The 20,051-nt window shown below is 41.1% G+C and overlaps 1 protein-coding gene across 4 annotated transcripts in view; it reads right to left on the bottom strand.

The window, feature by feature from the left end:
- The window catches only part of ppp2r2b.L (protein phosphatase 2 regulatory subunit B, beta L homeolog), a 204,159-nt gene that overhangs the window by 95,354 nt on the left and 88,754 nt on the right, over positions 1–20,051 (bottom strand). Inside the window, exon 1 of one of the 4 annotated variants that reach the window (XM_018250762.2) lies at positions 13,463–14,290. Coding sequence (XP_018106251.1) covers positions 13,463–13,532 — 70 coding nt within the window. The 5' untranslated portion in view covers positions 13,533–14,290. 4 annotated transcript variants of the gene reach the window in all.

A 20,051-nucleotide genomic window follows, 5' to 3' on the forward strand; every position in this document is an offset into this window, starting at 1 on the left:
GCTTTATTAAACTCAACACTGGGGCCATTATAGTCTCATTCTTTAAAATGAAAGGAATACACTCCCATGATGCCCGCTCATAAGGTGCTGTTCTAAAGCTGAACAACCAAAGACACCCTGCCCAGCACCTTTTAGATTTCCATCAGATCCAGGTAAATCTGTCAGCCAAATAATGCAAGACTGTACAACTGTAAAACATGACTACATGCTCAGGAGAAATGAATTCTGCTACACTGTTTCAAGAATTAGAACCAGAGAACAAAAAGAGACTGCTTTCAATAGCAATTACATTTACAAATCATTTATTTTTTTTTTAATAAATGTTATTGGAGAGTTAGTTAGAATTCAATTTTTTTAATTCTACAAAAAAAAATATTTTTAGATGGAGTTTTCCTTTAAGTATGTTGTTATATAAAGATTTCCATTTAATAAAAGTTCTTTAAACAAACTCAGGCTCATTTAGTAACATTTGGCACTTGGTCAGTTACCCACAGCAACCAACCAGCAATTAGCTATGTTCAGCCAGCTGCAGGAAGACTAATTTCACTAGGACAAATCTGCCCAATGTTGGTCAATAAGCCAAAATAGTTTGAGGTTATATCATCCCAATGAATTTTGTCTATTATTAGAGTCAGGCTGGAAATAGAGATCGCTAAGGGGAGACAGTTCTGTGCTATGCTTGGCAAATTATTAATGGGAAAGGTAGCAGTGAAATGTAGGGGGTTGATGGTCCCTGTGGATTCTGCACTTCCAGCCTTGCTGTATCATATATTGCAGATCCTGAGCAATAAGAATGTGTTTTTTCTGTACCGACTGGGATGGGAATCAGCAGCTGATTGCTGTGTAGTTATGCTGCATGCAGAGATGCCCGTCTTTTGGGAAAAGCCAATCCAACCCCTCATTGTTCCCTTAATAAGAAATGAAGCTTTAGGCATTCCCCATTCATAACATCCTGGGCAGGGCTGCCATCAGAAATCACGGGGCCCCGCACAACAAAATTTTCTGGGCCCCCCTCGCCACCCTTCCCTTAGTATGAAGGCCACACAAGACACAGGCATTACACAGGCATTAAAACATTAAGTGCCCCCCTACGAGTTAAAAAAATAACTTTGGTGCCCAGGCCCCACCTACAAGTTTTGGTGTCAGGTGGTGGTTAAAGAAAAAAATCATTTGTGGCCAGGCCCCCACACATTTTAAAAATAAACAATGAGCCAGGGCCCCCACACAAATTAAAAAAAAAAAAAATAGCCAGGGCCACCACACTTTTTTTTAAAAAACAACAATTAGCCAGGGCCCCCACACATCTTCAAAAAAAAAACTAGCAAAGGGCCCCCACACATTTAAAAAAAAACAATTAGCAAGGGCCCCCACACATTTTAAAAATAAACAATGAGCCAGGGCCCCCACACATTTAAAAAAAAAAAATAGCCAGGGCCACCACACTTTTTTTAAAAAAACAACAATTAGCCAGGGCCCCCACACATCTTTAAAAAAAAAAAAACTAGCAAAGGGCCCCCACACATTAAAAAAAAAAATTAGCAGGGGCCCCCACACATTTTAAAAATAAACAATGAGCCAGGGCCCCCACACATTTAACAAAAAAAAAAAAAATAGCCAGGGCCACCACATTTTTTTTTAAAAAAACAAGAATTAGCCAGGGCCCCCACACATCTTTAAAAAAAAAAAACTAGCAAAGGGCCCCCACACATTTAAAAAAAACAATTAGCCAGGCCCCCACACATTTAAAAAACAAACAATTAGCAAGGCCCCCACACATTTCAAAAAAACAATTGGTCAGGGCCCCCACACATTTTAAAAAAAAAAAAATAGCAAAGGCCCCCCACACATTTAAAAAAAAACTATTATCCAGGGCCCCCATACATTTAAAATAAACAAATAAACAATTGGTCAGGGCCCCCACAAGTTAAAAGAAAAAAAAAACTGCACGTACCTTAGCCAGGGAGTTCAGATGCCGGTATCTTCAGTTTCTTGTGCTCTGATTCGCCAGTGAAATGTAAATCCCGGTAAACCCGCATGGTGATTGGTTAAAGTAGAGGGGAGGTTCAAACTTCTCCCAACCAATCCGCATGTGGCTTTACCGGGACTTACATTTCATGGCGAATCAGAACACAAGAAGCCAGTCATCGGAGCTCTGATGCAGGGGCCCGGCTGTGCAAGTAAATGCAAGTAAGTGCAAGTTAATGCAGCACGGCCGGGCCCCCCTTAACTCCCCAAACCACCAGGGCCCGGGACAACAGTCCCCCCTGTACCCCCCTGATGGCGGCCCTGATCCTGGGCATTGAGCCGCTATATCAATATTGTGTGGGTTGAATGATATTTTGCTCTAGGATACAACTAATAAAAAAAAATAATGTCAAGCCTTATAATTCCATTATTCACCCTGCTACAAATTAGTGTTCATTTGACAGAAAGCACCAGAAATGAGTTATTGGCTATGCATATTTATTTTGATCATAAGGGGAAAATTCAGGAGCTTGGTTCAATAAATAAATTTAAAAAAAAAAAGAAATCGGCGCATTTGTCTTAATGCACAACCTGGGATCAATGTATCATTTGCATTCTGTAAAAGTTCCCTGTGAATGAGCCTTTAGGCTGACAAGTTGTTGAAATCAGACAGCTGGCACAGGCACAGCTCAGTGCAATGAAGGCACAACCAGGCTGGCATAAGGGCATTCACGTTCCCACTATTAAGTGAGGGGAAAAGTCACAGCTTGATATATTTACATTTCCATGTATAGAAACCTTAGGGGCTGCAGTTACTACACTGAAGTACCAGTAAAAAGGCTAATTATGGTGATGCTTGAGATGAATGTTCATTTTCTGAAACTGTGGCAGGTAGGTTGTTACAGCGATGGCATTACATCCAGCCAAGGGCATTTTAACTGAATATAGAACCGAAAAGTAGGGCTCAAACCCCAAAAACCTGTTACGAGGAACATACAATTCCAATAGAGCAATAGTTGGTTAATACAAGTCTACTTTATCTAAACCAGGGGTCCCCAACCACCGGGCAGTGGACCAGTGCCAGGCCGCAGGCTGTGCCCAATGGGGCCGCCATACTGGACTGCCTCTTGTCGCAGCATCAAAAATAACAGCCCCAATTACTGGAGAACCCAGCGTCGAGCGTATGAAGCGCCATCCCCATGACAACCCAGGAAGCTTTCTACAGATTGGCTAAATTACCAAAATACTGTTTGCACATTTTTCTTTTTTTGTCTAACCCACAAGCTAAGCAAAAATAAGCAGAAAACAAACGCTTTTGTATGTATACATATTTTAGATATGTGACTAGTTTGTGGTTTATTATGTGACACCACCCCTTTCCCCCCAACCCCAAGGCCCTTGGAAAAATGATCATGCTTGAAACCAGTCCCAGGGGCAGGTGATGGACAATAAAAAACATATTTTAACCTGTCTAATGTGTTATAAAGTTGTTGTGAAATGAAACAAGTACCAGTGCCAAGTCATCCAGCAATTGTCATGCTGAATGATTGGAGCACTAGCAACTGAAAACCTATAAGACAGAAGAACTTACAGGTGGAGTTAAAGCTCAGTACAGTGCATGATGTTGAACAGCTTAACTACAGGTGGAGCAGCATTTAATGGTACATTTGGTTCACAACCTTCTTTATGTTGTAGGGAAGGATTACCAAGAATATTCCCTGTAAAACAGATAAGTGCATGTAACAATGGACACTTTAGTTGTGCTTGGGTGGCATATGCATTTATGAGCTCAACACAAACCTTTATGTGTGGCATATTTCTGTTTGCTTAATTTACTATGAAACTACGCACTTGTTCCATCTATAAAAACATCAAAATCCATCCAATGTAATGAAACGAAAATTGTATTTAAAGGGAACCATATGCTGCAATCGCTAGCACATTATGGTCTTTGCCAGTTTCAGCATGTTGAGGAGTCATCTTCAATTTATTGCCAACGATTTTAGTACCCTGTGTGTAAATGAAAGCAATCTCTCATCCATTGCTAAGCAGCAGAATATCGTCACAGCAGCTGGGAAAAGTCCATTACGCTTTGGTTTGGTACAGCTCTCTGGCTTTGAAAACGTAACAGTGGAATTAAGCCGATGCATGGAGTAATCCAGTTTCAGCAGATACATCAACATTATATTTAAAGGGTTGGTCCTCAAGCAGACAAGGGATTGATTAATTAAACTGATCATACACATGCAGATATAAGCTGCAGACAAAGTTGGCAGCTTATCTGCTTGTGTATGGGCCCTTCCCAACAGATATCGGTTTGATTAAAAAAAGGAGGAGGAGCACATGAGTTAGGAATTAGGATTTGATCATTGGCTCAAGAGCAAAACAATTGGGTCAGCAGGATATGGCTCAGCACATAGGTGGTCAGTGGAAGAGGATAGAGCAGACGCACACCCACGACAACCCCTGGAGATAACAGTCTGGTGCTCAGTAATAGAGGGTACGGCAACCTCAGGATTATGCAATGGAACAAAGATAGTGGCACACAAGGCTTAATTTGCAGGGAAACCCTTGCTTTAATTCAAAATGCAGGGCCCCCCCAACGTTGCACTTCTGCACTTTGAATTAAAGCAAGGGTTTCCCTGCAAATTAAGCCTTGTGTGCCGCTATCTTTGTTTAGCACATAGGTGCCCATTTCGGTGGTAAGATCCAATCACATGCCACCCTCAAGTGGATTTATTGGTGTGTATGGTCTCTTTTACTAGGGCAGATAGGAACTAATTCCATGCTGGTCCAACACAGCACTGATGCCTCTCCTGGACCATGGATGGGGTCTGAGTATCTCACTTTAGAGTAACTCCACTGGATTTAGAGACCGCTGCTTCCCATACATCTTCCACCAAATGCATTTTTGCCTACGTTAACATAACTGCCAGCATTTGATTATTTGTTATGGTTTAACAGCTGTTAACGTCTTGATAATAATAGGGATGTAGCGAACGTCGGAAAAAAAGTTCGCGAACATATTCGCGAACTTGCGCAAAAATGCGAGCGGTTCGCGAACGGTTCGCGAACCCCATAGACTTCAATGGGAAGGCGAACTTTAACATCTAAAAAAAAAATTTCTGGCCAGAAAAATGATTTTAAAGTTGTTTAAAGGGTGCAACGACCTGGACAGTGGCATGCCAGAGGGGGATCAAGGGCAAAAATGTATCTGAAAAATCTGCCTGTGTGTGCTTGGAAGAGATAGTGTAGGGGGAGAGCTGTTAGTGATTTCAGGGACAGATGATAGTAAGTTTGCTGGCTAGTAATCTGCTTGATACTGCTCTGTATTGGAGGGACAGAAGTCTGCAGGGATTTGAGGGACATTTTAGCTTAGGTAGCTTTGCTGGCTAGTAATCTACTGTTCTCTTTAAACAACTGCCATACGTTGACCTTGTAGGCATTGTTTGCCCAGTTTTTTTGGACGCAGCCACTGAAGCACAGTTGCCAGAAAAAATATGCCATATAAATGCTGAAAATAGTAATTTTTCGCCATACGTTGACCTTGTAGACATTGTTTGCCCAGTTTTTTTGGTTGCAGCCACTGAAGCACAGTTGCCAGAAAAAATATGCCATATAAATGCTGAAAATAGTCATTTTTTGCCATACGTTGACCTTGTAGGCATTGTTTGCCCAGTTTTTTTGGTCGCAGCCACTGAAGTACAGTTGCCAGAAAAAATATGCCATATAAATGCTGAAAATAGTCATTTTTTGCCATATACGTTGAGTCAACGTATGGCAAAAAATGACTATTTTCAGCATTTATATGGCATATTTTTTCTGGCCTCTGTGCTTCAGTGGCTGCGGCCAAAAAAACTGGGCAAACAATGCCTACAAGGTCAACGTCGTTGACCTTGTAGGCATTGTTTGCCCAGTTTTTTTGGCCGCAGCCACTGAAGCACAGAGGCCAGAAAAAATATGCCATATAAATGCTGAAAATAGTCATTTTTTTGGTCGCAGCCACTGAAGCACAGTTGCCAGAAAAATGCCATATAAATGCTGAAAATATAAATTTTTTTGGTTGCAGCCACTGAAGCACAGAGGCCAGAAAAATTATGCCATATAAATGCTGAAAATATAAATTTTTTTGGTTGCAGCCACTGAAGCACAGAGGCCAGAAAAAATTAAACCAGTAGGGTTTGCACCCTAGTTTGTAACGGTGGCGGAGGGAGGAGGACGCTAAAGGACAGCTGTGTGTGGAGTCATGAGGCTTGAAGAGAAGGACAGCTGCATAGAAGTCAGAACAAGTCTTCCGGCGTGCAGTAACCCTCCGAGATCCACCCCTCATTCATTTTAGCGGTGGATACGGATTACGTAAAATATATTATGGCTGCTTGAAAAAAGTCACTCCGGTGTTTTTTCTGGAGACGGTAATATTATGGATATTTAGACAGAATGTGAACAAGGTCACACAGCTAGATGGCGGGTTGAAGAAAACAGTGTGCAAATAATGCCTACAAGGTCAACGTATACACTACTACAGCGGTGGATACGGATTACGTAAAATATATGAATGCTGCTTGAAAAAAAGTAACTCAAGTGGTTTTTCTAGAGACGATAATATTATCAATATTTAGACAAAATGTGAACAAGCTCACACAGCTAGATGGCGGGTTGAAGAAAACACTGTGCAAATAATGCCTACAAGGTCAACGTATACACTACTACAGCGGTGGATACGGATTACGTAAAATATATTATGGCTGCTTGAAAAAAGTCACTCCGGTGTTTTTTCTGGAGACGGTAATATTATGGATATTTAGACAGAATGTGAACAAGGTCACACAGCTAGATGGCAGTTGGTTGAATAACACACTGGGCAAAAAATGCCTACAGGGCAAATAATGCCTAAAAGGTCAACTTATACACTACTACAGCGGTAGTAAAATAAAAAAAAGTAAAATAAAAAAAAAATGAATATTAAAAAAAAAAAATTAAAGTTGGTGCTGCTGAACTACTAGGAGCAGCAGATTAGCACACCAGTCCCACTCCCCAACACTGCTAGACTAATAGCACTGGGCTCTTATAGTAGTAGTAGTAGTAGTAGTAAAACAACAAAAAAATAAATAAAAGCAGTCCTTACAAGGACTACTGTTATTGCAGCAGTCAGCAGATGAGATCAGAAGCAGGACAGCTGCCCACAGCAGCTACATACAGAGCACTGCAGTAGAAGGTAGATTACTAGCCAGCAAAGCTACCTAAGCTTAAATGTCCCTCAAACCCCTGCAGACTTCTGTCCCTCCAATAACAGAGCAGTATCAAAACGATTACTAGCCAGCAAACTTTCAACTGTCCCTGAAATCACTAACAGGCAGCAGCTCTCTCCCTACACTATCTCTTCAGCACACACAGGCAGAGTGAAAAAACGCTGCAGGGCTTCGGTTTTTATAGGGAAGGGGAGTGGTCCAGGGGAGAGCTTCCTGATTGGCTGCCATGTACCTGCTGGTCTGGGGTGAGAGGGCAAAAAAAAGCGCCAACAATGGCGAACCCAAAATGGCGAACGTCGCGCGACGTTCGCGAACTTCCGGCGAGCGCGAACACCCGATGTTCGCGCGAACAACTTCGCCGGCGAACAGTTCGCGACATCTCTAGATAATAACACCTTTCTTATTTTGTAACATATTCCTCAATAGTTTATGGTGAAAAGTGGGCAGTGCCACAACGGCACTATTTTTATTTTATAATTTACGAACTTTGTGCTTCTAAAGAATCCAATGTCTTTAATGTCAACATTGTGTTTTAGCTTATTAAATGGCCATTGTGCCATGATGTTACTTAAAGGGGTTGTTCGCCTTTAAATTAACTTTTAGTATGATGTAGAGAGTGATATTCTAAGACAGTTTGCAGTTGTTTTTCATTTTTTTTATTGTTTGTGGTTTTTGAGTTATTTAGCTTTTTTATTCAGCAGCTCTCCAGTTTGCAATTTCAGCAATCAGGTTGCTAGGATCCAAATTACCCTAGCAACCATGCATTGATTTGGATAAGTAACGGGAATATGAATAGGAGGCGAGTAATAAAAAATAGCAATAACAATAAATTGCAGCCTTACAGAACATGTTTTTGTTTATATGGAGTCAGTGAAAGATGGAAAGAGTCAACAGAATAAGGTAAATTAAAAAAACTATAAAAAATAATGAAGACCAAGTGAAAAGTTGCTTAGAATTGGCCATTCTATTACATACTACAATTAAACTTAAAGGTGAACCACCCCTTTAAAAAAAAAAAAAAAAAAATCTTCATTTGTTTGCTATTGTTTCAGATTAATTGTATTATGATCATCATCTATATAGAACCAGTGTGACCAGATAACAAGACCAATAAGAGAATATCTCATAGCATGGGTGGGTGTTCCACAATATTAAGCACAATTCTATAGTAAAATATCAAGGTTAAGTGGTCCTGCACTGTAGAAGCGTAAGCTATATTGCCGAGTACAGGATAAGGAAAACAAACACTTAATGGCTGAAAAGAACCCGGCATTCCCCATACGCTAGCTATGTATAGAACAGACTCAGGTCCCAGAGTGGCAATCACTAGAAGTCAGAACATGTTGCAGTGGATACAGGCTTGCTTACTCCTCCAGGGGGCATTATACAAGAACAGAAATGTATTTTTCTAGTCTAACCATTGTTACAGCACATGATTAGTCAGAACAGTATCAGAAGTCCAAAAAATCCCTTCAATGAATCTTTTAGAATTAATAAATACTCCCAAAATATAAATAAAAAAAGAAAGATTCTAAAAAACCAACTCCATATGCATAGTTTTTTTATCAAAATCTGAAACAATTCGGGGAAACCTTGTTCCCCAGTGATGTATTTAATCAGAAGACATTTGCTCCCTGTGTAATCCGCACGTTGGGAACGTTTCCCTAAATCAAATTACAGCAGTCGCCCCTTCCAGCATCTAATTCTGCAGCACTGTCATGTGCCTCTGATCGTTATGTAAAGGTTGTGATAACTGATGAGACAGGAAATGAATACATTGTATCTCCTGTGACTTTAATCTCTGTGATGGTGGGGAGAGATACACTGCAACAAAAATGTCACTCTGTCTCCGTAGGGAACGGAGGGGGCACAAGAAAGTGTGAATTCACAGAAAATTATGCTCACATCACTGGGAAAGCAGGGACCATTCCTTTTTTAAACAGCTAAACGGGAAACAGAACAAAAGCCATCAGGGTTCAAACGCTTTAGAGCCCTTAGCTAGCACCGGTGTTGCTAAACTGCAACTCCCAGAATTATTTTACCCTTGAAGATATACGTTGAAGAGTGCTGGAAGCTGCAGTCCAGAAACATATAGTTAAGAAATGGAGCTCGCGCATGTAAAATCATATGATACTTTAAAGGGCAATATTCTAAAAATTATATAGAGAGGTCTCTAATATATAAAAAGTGGACTGGGCAGAAGAGAACCACCCACCACACCCTGAAATAATAATTAAAGCTTTTGATGGAAATAGCTCATCGGAGGAAGCTAAACGCCATTGGGGAGTATTCTGCAGTTATGGTTCTGAATGATAAAGGGATATTCTATATATGGCTGTTCCACTGCAGAGACTGAACTGCTGATTAAGGCCGGATCCTCCCTTGGCCTATATTACAGAGATAGCATAGGAAACGTTAGTCAGCATTTTTAATGCCATTATTATTGATTCGTGAAAAGAGTACCATATTTTAACACTGGTCTGTTACTAGTTTCTGATGCTGGGCCCCTTTCTTTTGCAATTTATTTCTGAGGTGCTCAAACCAGTGACCCATAGCAATAAGATATTTGCTTTCATTTCCTAAGCTGTAGCAGACTGAGCAACAGTGCCATTTAGGATGTTATTAAATGAGCCCCAGAGCACCCTCCCAGCTCACTCCACATGAACAGGTACAGACAACTGTTGTGGTTCAGTAACAACTGTCCCATCACCAGGGGCATAACTACAGAGGAAGCAGACCCTGCAGCTGCAGGGGGCCCAGGAGGTATAGGGGGACAACCTCTGGATATATTTGGGGGGCCTAAAATTAATTAGCTGTGGGGCCCATTAACATCTAGTTACGCCACTGCCCATCACCGCTCTGCAGCAACTCTGCATAATTCCACACAGCTCAGCTTTTGTGGAGCCAGGAGATGCCAGAATCTGTAGCGACAGAAAGGTGCCAAAAGATTATCTGTGCACCTAGAAGAAAGCAGCGACAGGGGACCAACACTAAAACCCCTCTATGGACCTCCTATAATAATGCAAACTGCCACTTTCCAGCTGCTACTGCATCTGTCATCGACCTCAGCAGGGGATGCTGGACGTTTTAGTCCAAAACAGCTGGAAGCCAAAGGTTGGACTGCCTTAATTAAAAAAAGGCTACTGAGACCTTCCAGTTAGTGTTATCCCTATACAGGGGTTCAACTATAGAAAAAGCAGACCCTGTGACTGCTGGGAGGGGGGCTGGATGTATAAGGGGCACAGAAGGGCACTGAATGATTAGCGTTTTCAAATATATGTTAAATGTCTTATTCCCAGCACTTAGTTGGACTCTAAAGCGAATCTACTGTCAATCTTAGTAACATATCTCTTTACTGGGAAGGGGATGTGGGACATGGTGGAGTTTTCCATCTGCAAACAGCTGCTCCTCTGTCTGGGGGGAATTGGTTCTTCTACCTTCCCAAGGACTCTCTGCTCTAAATATATACATTTTGACAGTGTTATTTAGTAACCTTGACAAAGTTTTTTTTACCAATTCAGTAACCTACAGAGGCACATAAGCAGTTAACTGGTCTATTTCACTGATCTAGTGCAGTTGTTTAGCTGTTGTGGGTTACTATTCTGGGTGAAACCCCATAAATGTACAATTAAACAAGCTGAATGAACCACCAATGAAGATGAGAGCTACTCCAGTTTTGTCCAGGCCTTCTACTGCCAGTAGTGATGGGCGAATAAATTTGCCAGGTGCGAATTCGATGCAAATTTACGCATTTCGCAAAATATCTGGCATGCATCAGAATCAGTCGCGGGCATAAAAATTGTCGCCGTCACTAGCTGCCAGTACATTTGCACTGAGAATTGAAATACGAGATTAATGAGATAATAATCAGGGTTGGCTGTAAGTGCCTGGGCTCCAAGTCTGCCCATGCACATAACTGCTTTTAACCTGGGATTCACCTGTGAGAATTAACTCATTCCTGCCTCACCAGCATGGGAGAGACACCAGGGTGCAGCACAAACCCATCCTCCAATAAAACTACATACATTTCTTTTTGTGCAGGTATTATTTTTCTGATTTCTCATTATATGCTCACAGCTAATAAAGAATTTGCAGTGCAAGGACTAACATAATACAAACTGTAGATGGAACTGACACAGAGGAGGGCTTTAATGGAGAGGGTCCCCACCCTTCTTCTGGACCTGATCTATTAATAAAACACATGTGATTTAGTCTTGCCCTAAAAAAGCTGTTATTCAAGGAAAACGGTGTTTGTCTGATCACTTGCTGGAGGAATCCTATACATGTAGTGTCTCTATGTGGAATACCAGTCAGTATGATTTCACAAAGACAACAAGGCTGACACTGACCTAGAATATGTTGCACTTACATTACATAGAGCAGACATTCCAATTAAAACTGGATGCTGATATAGATATAGATATATATATATATATATCTTAATGCACTGTCAACTCCCCTGCACCACCCTGTACCTCTCAGCTGGGAAAGGGGCTGCAACTGATGATTTAGCATTGTGTCTCATACTGTAACAGCATTCTCACCTGGGAGGGTAACTTGAATCTGTGCTTTGTATATATCTACAGATGCCACCAGCAACTTTGCTCCCCACAAATGGAGGTGCCTTTGGTATAGTCAGTTTAGTCCTACCTTTTCTGCTGATTTTAATTTGTGATTTTTGGAATAGCAGAGGTCCAGATGCTGAATATGATAAGCACCCGAGCCCCCTAGGAAATAACAGGTTGAGAACTACATTTGCTTATAGAAAGGCAAGAAGATGTCATATTAGTTAGTACTTTATATTAGGATTGTTGAAGACACAGCTATCAGTTTTTAAACAACACCTCTCTTTATCCACTGACAGCTGAGGTTATTAGGTAATAGTGATATGTAGGATAATAAACTACTGGGGGGCTGCAGGTTGAATGAGGAATATTAAAGCCCCACTAAGGGTATTTTGTAGTGGGACTTGACACCACTAAGGACAGTTCCAAATTATTTTGCAATATCATGCCGGTCAGCTTCTCTCTCTTTGGCTTAGCTCTGCACCACCTCTTACACTGTGGCTGAAGAGAGGTGCCACCCTTTATTCTGTGCCCACCCATCTTTGTCTCATGCTAACACAGTGGCCCCCCTACAGTATATTACATCATCCATTCTAACTATAGCACTGCCCTTCCTTAAACACATATTCAGCCACTGCAGGATGATGGTGCAATTTCTGTTACTAAAAATAACATTGCCAAATCACCATTGTGTAAAGTGATCACCCCAGATTTTTTCCAATGTCCGTTCCCCCCCCCCCAGAAGGATCCCTGGCCCATATAACCCAGGCCATTATATCAAGCTTTGGCATGGTGCTTGCAAGAGCTCAGTGTTGGAATGTTCCTGAACCTCAGCTTGGTGACACTGCTACCAACTGCTTACAAAGCAAAACTGCAGAATGACTGTTACAACACTTCTCCTTAAATCCATTCCCTGCAGCCTAAGCAAACCCTTTGCTAATCTCTCAGTGATCACTGGAATGTTCCCCATCAAAGCCTCTTAGATGTGTTACCTTCTAGCCAACTCCAGGGATAATTCTGGTGCTCCTGCAGCTGTTCTGCAGCTTCCATCATGGTGCAGGGAGGAGAATGATGGGAGCTATGGTTCAGCAGCCAGAGGTTTCTAATGCAACCTGCCCATGACGACAGTGTATACAGTATATATATACATTTTTATTTTTTTATTTTTTACATCCCCTCATTTTAAGTTGTCCCTCATTTTACATTGTTTTTTGGTCCCACCTATATATTATGCATAATACTTTTCCCAGATTTTACATTTTCCTGGATTTTACACCATTTTTCCTGGTCCCCTGAAAAACGTAAAATGGGAGTTCTACTATATATATATATATATATATATATATATATATATATATATATATATATATATATATATATATATATATATATATATATATATATATATATATATATATATATATATATATCTCCATAGGTTTTGTTAAGACTACAAATGTGTCCACAAAATGTTCTATTGTAGGTGCTGAGACTGTAGGTTCTAAAGGGAAGTAAATGAGGATGCTCAGAAATAATGAGGCTAAAGCAGCATTTGGAGGCCGGCGGCTTAGCTGTTGCCAGGGCAATGTGAGCTGTGTAGGCCCCCCTCCCCCCTGCTCGGCCGGTGGAGTGCACAGGAATGCACACAGATCGCACACAGATCGCACAGATGGAGCCACTCACCTTCAGTTGCATAGCTGTGATCGCGCAGGAAACTGCTGTTGATTTTGCGGGTATCAATGTCCTCCTCCATTGACAGCAGCTGCGACGTTACTTTTGAGAAGAGTAAAAAGCAATATACAAGTATCCATGATCCCTATGCCAAAGCCTTAGCACAGCTGGTGAGGGAGTTGCCCTGAGCCCTCCATGGCCGATACCAATCACAAAAAAAGGAGGTGGTAAGAGAAGAAGAGGTTGGAGGCAGCGACTGTCGCACCTGCTAGACCAGCAATAGCCTGGCACTCCCTTACAGCTGATGGATCCCCTGAGGCGCTGAGTGGAGGTGCAGTGGGTGCGACTGCAGGAGAATCGGGGGCAGTGGGTGATGGGAGCGCAGTAGTTGGGGTGAGTGTGCAGGGAAGATGGTTAAGTGCAGCAGACTGACGCTAATAAATGCAGGAGTGAGTGCAGAGGAGTGAGGGCAGATATTGCAGTGCAGATGTGTTCATCAGACTCCCCGGGGAGATACACATTGGCTGAGGGAAGCGCTACTCTATCCCAGTGTCGGTGCCAATGCTGCAGATCTTTTGCTGATCGCGCCGGACTCTGCAGTGGAAGCTTGCCACCTGATGTGCTGCCGGTGAGCTTACACTCTACACGTCTGTTCCCTCATCACTGTTGCAGCAGATGGATGGAGTCGGCAGTGAGACGGTGCGGCTACTTGGTAGCTGTCCTTATATCAGTCTGTGTCGCACCTTGCTCTGTGGTACCTCTTCTCTAGCTGTTGCTGCTGTAGCCTGGATACAGTAAGATGCTGCATTAGGCGCAGACTCCTCCTCCTCTCCGGCTTTTCAGCGCAACTGCGTCAGCGAGGCTTGTCCTCCCCCCACTCTCCCAGGGCTGATGCGACTGCTGCAGTGTGTGGGGGCTGATGAGACATGGAACGGCACCCAGCTCTCCAGAACTCACACAGACAGACCCTTCCCCAGCACTAGCCACAGACTACTTGCCTTTAACCCACACACTGCCAGGGGATCATGTCACTAACACAAAAGACTGGCTGTACTGACAGGGGTATAAACCATCATCATGTCACTGCACAGCATTCCAGCCTCAGCAGCAGAACTACTCTTTGGCTGCCAATCTCCCTACTTTGGAGCTAATGTATAGCCCTGAATAGAGACACCTAATACCACACTACAAGTTGCCAGAGGTGAAGCTGATGGGCAGTTTTTTTTTTACAACCCATATCATACCTCCCAAGTCCCAACTGTCCCTTTTTCAGAGGGACAGTCCCTCTTTTGACAGCTCAACCTGAGGTCCCTCATTTGTACTGGAAAGTCCCTCTTTTCTCTGCACTGAACAGCCAGAAAAAGAAAAAGTTTCTAACTTAATTGGCTTTTGGCAGAGAGGCCAGTACAGCTAACATGTGCAACTAAGATACTTTGTAACAATTTCGAGATAAGAAAATAAGTAATTTTAACAGTTTAGATAAGGAGAAATATTTTAAAATTTTTATAATGAACATGGTAATTACGGGGTGTGGCCACAAAAATGGGTGTGGTCAAAAAAATTGCCGCACTACATGCACAAAACATTTTTGTCCCTCTTTTTACTTCCAAAATGTTGGGAGGTATGTCAGCTATGTAACTACCTACTATTAAATCTATTACCTTACCATAAATTAATTTGATGGCGTATGTCCTTAAAAAGTTTTTTTACATTTTTTTTACAATTGAAAGAAAATTGTTATTCTAAGCACCTTTGCAATATACAAGCATAAGCGATGGGCGAATTTGCTTCACCGAAAAATTTGCGAATTTCACAGGATATCTGCAAAACATGAACTTTGACACCAGCCCAAATTTTGACACCAGTGTTAAAGTCAATGGGTGTCCGAATAGTGATGAGGCTCAATGGTTTTGATGCGAGAGACTTTTATGACACGCGTCCAAAAAAAATTTGGTAAATTTTCGCCTGCGAATTCATTCGCCCATCACTAATAGGCATTACACAATTTCAGTGGTTTTATTATGTGAAATCTAAAATCTAGGGGGGAGGGCAGAGTACCTTACAATAGAGAACCAGACAGCCACTGTTATTTTTTCTCACATGTTTCCCCTGTACAGCTCTGAGTACAGACAGTGTACTGCACATGAAAAAAAACACAAAAAAGGGAACTTTGGGGGAAGTATAAAGGCAGCAGCACAGTGCTCTGCTGGAAAATTCCCCAGGGCTGGTGCATTTTTTAATATGAGGACTTCCATTGTAAAAAGTAATCTATTTTAGCCACTGGGGGCTGCCTGACAAACAGACTTCCTGCAGGGAATTTTGCATTTCTGTCTCCTTTCAAGCTATTTGTACACAGAATTGCAACAGAAGGCAGTATGTGTCCCTTTCTGTTGTCTTGTCGGCTCCTGTGGATCATTTCCAGGTTGTTGTTTCGGAAATCAAAACCAGAACGGCAGAAATTATGATCAGCTACTGTTTCTATTAGCAATTTACAGTTACAGAAAACAATTAAATTAATGTATATTGAACAATTATATAGGATTGAATTGCCTTTATTAATGAAAAACTGTTTTAAGAAATTTGGGGAGAGACACTAAACTGGGCAGAAGGCTCTGAATGAAATGCATTGCTGAAGAAACATCACATACCACTGACCTGTGTTTGGTCTGCTGTGCACCATTAAAGGACGTGCAACTCCCCCACCACCACATAAATGTAATCAGTGAGCAGCCTATTTGAAATCTTTAGATACTTGCCATTGTTAGAAGGTTAACAGTAAGGCTGCAGCATCTACTTAATTAACTTAGAAATTGTTCTACTCCTCTAACCCACTCTGCCCCTCCCTCAGAAATTGTCTGTTGGCTAATGAGCATGCTCAGTTCTTCTCAGCTCAGATTACTAAACACACCCTCCAGTGTAACAGCCAATGAAGAGATAGCATTGCTGGTTCCCAAAGAAACTCTTGTTGTCTGATCCTATATTTTTCTTTTGAGCTCAGTTTAACCATTACCGTGCTCAACCCCAGCAGAACTTTTTATCATAGTATGTTCTGCCTGTGTAAACCTGCATTCTGCATTGCATTAAGTTTACAGCATGCATGTCCTGTTTGCAGATGTCAATGTTACTGATGAAATGTGATGGCGCTTTTCTCCTCTGTCTAAAAGAAAGCTGCATGCTCAGGTGAGATTGAGCTACCGGTTATCCCATCTCAAGCAGAATGGGCACACACACTAACTTGTTGGGTAGGCTCCTACATACTTTATTCATAAGGAAGTTGCCCTGTGCGTTACGGCAGATGATCCCAGGGCCAGATTTCTTGTGCCTGGACAGTCCTTGTGCCTGCACAACCCAGTGCCAACCCAGTGCTCCTCAAAGCGCTGGGCGGCATGCGGCCCCCAATATTTTGCTGCATGTAAGGCCTTGCTACAAATCCGGGCCTGGATGATCCTTAAGGTGGCCATAGACTCAAAGATCCGCTCGTTTGGCGACATCGCCAAACGAGCGGATCTTTCCCCGATATGCCACTAACTGCATGGCTATATCGGGGGTAATTCGAACATTCGGCCGTATGGCCGAACGATCGAATTACGATGCGCCAAGGGGCTCCGACGGGTCGGTCGGGTAAAAATCCAACCTTCCCGATCGATATCGTGGCCAGATATCGATCGGGAAGACCCGTCGGAAGCCCCCATACACGGGCAGATAAGCAGACAAATCGGTCCAAACGACCGATATCGGCATCTTTATCTGCCCGTGTATGGCCACCATTAGGGTACCACCGTTCCTAGGAACTAAACAATAAAAGCAATGTCTGTCTGTCCTTTTCTATTCTCTGCTCTGGTTGCTCAGACTTTCAAACAGTGTAACAGTGAAACAGTGTAGCCATGAAGCTAATTAACAGGCAGTCACTACCAGGAGAACGGAAAAATACTGCATTAAATACACAAATTTACAAATAACTTTAAAACCACTGAAAATGTGCAGTGAAGATGCATGCATGTATGTCTATTTTTATATGTATAGCACACCTTGAGTGCAAAGCACTCTACAGCAGAACAATAAATTAGTAGAACAAAAAGGGGGTATGTTGCCTCTTTTAACTTAAAAGTCTGCATTGCAAAACTATGGACAAGGCCACACTGGAAGCCCCTGACATAAAAAGGGTGCTGCCATTTATGCATATGTTATGTACCCTAAGGGTCAACATTGGGCTAATTTGCACATAGTAACACATGGCAACCAATACATTTTTTTAATTATTTATTTTTTTAAACAACAATTTTCCAACACAATTGTGTCAAGATACATGAAAAACTCAGTGGCAATACCTAGCGTTCAGGTCACATACCGGTACTATATATACAGTAAATTATTTCACAAACCAGTCGGTTAACCATCTGTCTCAAGGAGCCCAACTTATTGCACAGTATATACTCTAGTATTAGAATTGAAGAAATTTTATTTCAGTGGGCGTGATATTTTAATAAATTGTTTTCAGATCCCCAAGGCTTGAGCCGTTAACTTTTCTTTTAAATATACCTTCACCGACCTCTTATTAAGGTGAGATCAAATTCACTTTCCCAAGCTTTAACTTAAGCTCTTAAGATGAGGTAGAGTTGGTCCACTTATCATAAAAAGTAGAGATGATTTTTTTTATATTGGGGATACTTGATGATTTTTTTATATTGGGATACTTGATGGAATAGATTTCAAACGGAGATGGGATACCATAGGTAGCTGTAGGTGAAAGTGACTAAAAATAATGTTTCATTTATTAATAAATGTTCCCTACGAAGGAGTCTGGTTACAGATACAATTTGATTGTTATGGATAAAATTGTAAACAGTTGTCAATCCCTGTTCAGACCACCACTGAAAAGATGTTGGTGTGAGACCTGGGGAAAATGCTGGATTCCCAAATAAACTCATAGCCGGTGTATGATCAGCTATAAGGCTTAGAGGATTTCTACAATGTCCCCTTACCCTGAGCGAATGCGATATAGATGGATTCAGTACTGATGGACATATCCATGGGCGTAATCATAATATATTGTGTTTATGAACATTAGGGATAGTGCTTTGCAGGAGACCTGGAGGAACATGCCATTTAAAGAGGTTGTTCACCTTTAAATTAACTTTTAGAATGATGTAGAGAGTGATATTCTGAGACCATTTGCAACTGGTTTTTATTTATTTTTTTATTATTTGTGGTTTTTGTGTTTAGTTTTTTCTATTCAGCAGCTCTCCAGTTTGCAATTTCAGCAATCAGGTAACTAGGGTCCAAATTGCCATAGCAACCATGCATTGATTTGAATAAGAGACTGGAATATGAATAGGAGAGGACCTGATTAGAAAGAAGTATTACAAAGTAGCAGTAACAATTTGTAGCTTTACAGAGCATTTGTTTTTTTAGATGGGGTTAGTGTCCCCCATTTGAAAGCCGGTAAATAATTCAAAACCATTTAAAAAAACGAAGACCAATTAAAAAGTTACTTAGAATTGGTCATTCTATAACATACTAAAATGTAACTTAATGGTGAAACACCATGTTAACCAATTGGCCTAGGTTGGAAGTATTTAGTAAAAATTGGGAATTCCAGGCCTCCTTTAATTTTATGTCTGATAGCAATATTATGAGCAAATCAAGGGGGGTTGTTGTTCCACAATTTTGTTATGACTGGAGGAAGCCTTTTGGGGGAGTTAAGAGTAATATCTGAAATATAGAAGAGTGATAAGCACCTGTATCAGCTGCCATGCATTTTCTATTTAAGTGAAAGGGAGAAAATGCTTTCAAGAACATTAGAATTTGCAAGATAGAATTACCAAAAACTTTAACTTACAATTCATAAAGCTACAACCAGCAAAAAAATGGAAATAAATGAAGGCATAGCTTACTAAAACATGAAGTGCTACTTTTAATTTCAATAACCATAATAAAATCATCTTTTTTTATATCATTAAGAACAAAATTTTAATCTATTTTAAGGAGAAAGAAAGGTAGAATCATGGGGGGTGATTACATAGTAGTTGAGGCTGGAAAAGTATAGTAGCCTATTGAGTCCAACCCTTTGTTCAGATAATTCCCATCAGCTTCTACATATTTAGGAGAGGAACAAAAATGACAGGTAATGAAAAAATAAGTAGGAGAGAAAGCTTTGGTATTTTAAGCCAGTCTGAAATTGTCCTTGACATATTTTTTCAGTGTTTGTTCTATTTATCTTTTTTTACTGCAGCTCTACAATTTGGAATTTCAGCGGATTCCACTCATCCCACTAACCAGTCGGTGGTTTGGAAGTCGTTATGGAAAAGTGATGGGAGAGAGCCTTAGATAGATAAGCAATACAAAGTAATATAACAATACAAGTATAGATTCAGGTTCTTGGTTGCTGGGGTTAGTGACACATAAATCATTCACTGAAATGAAATATAGCCCAGATTACTTTATTCTTCAAGATACTAAAAAATATTGGCTTTTCTTAATTTCCACCAGGGTAATAAAGAAACACGGCATCAAGCATAGAAACAAATTCATCCGGGAGGGAGAAGATCTGTATCCTAGTTATATAGCCAGCCGATTTTATACACCAGTATAGATGTTATAA

Source organism: Xenopus laevis, chromosome 3L, assembly GCF_017654675.1.
Source record: "Xenopus laevis strain J_2021 chromosome 3L, Xenopus_laevis_v10.1, whole genome shotgun sequence".
NCBI classification, from domain to species: Eukaryota; Metazoa; Chordata; class Amphibia; order Anura; family Pipidae; genus Xenopus; species Xenopus laevis.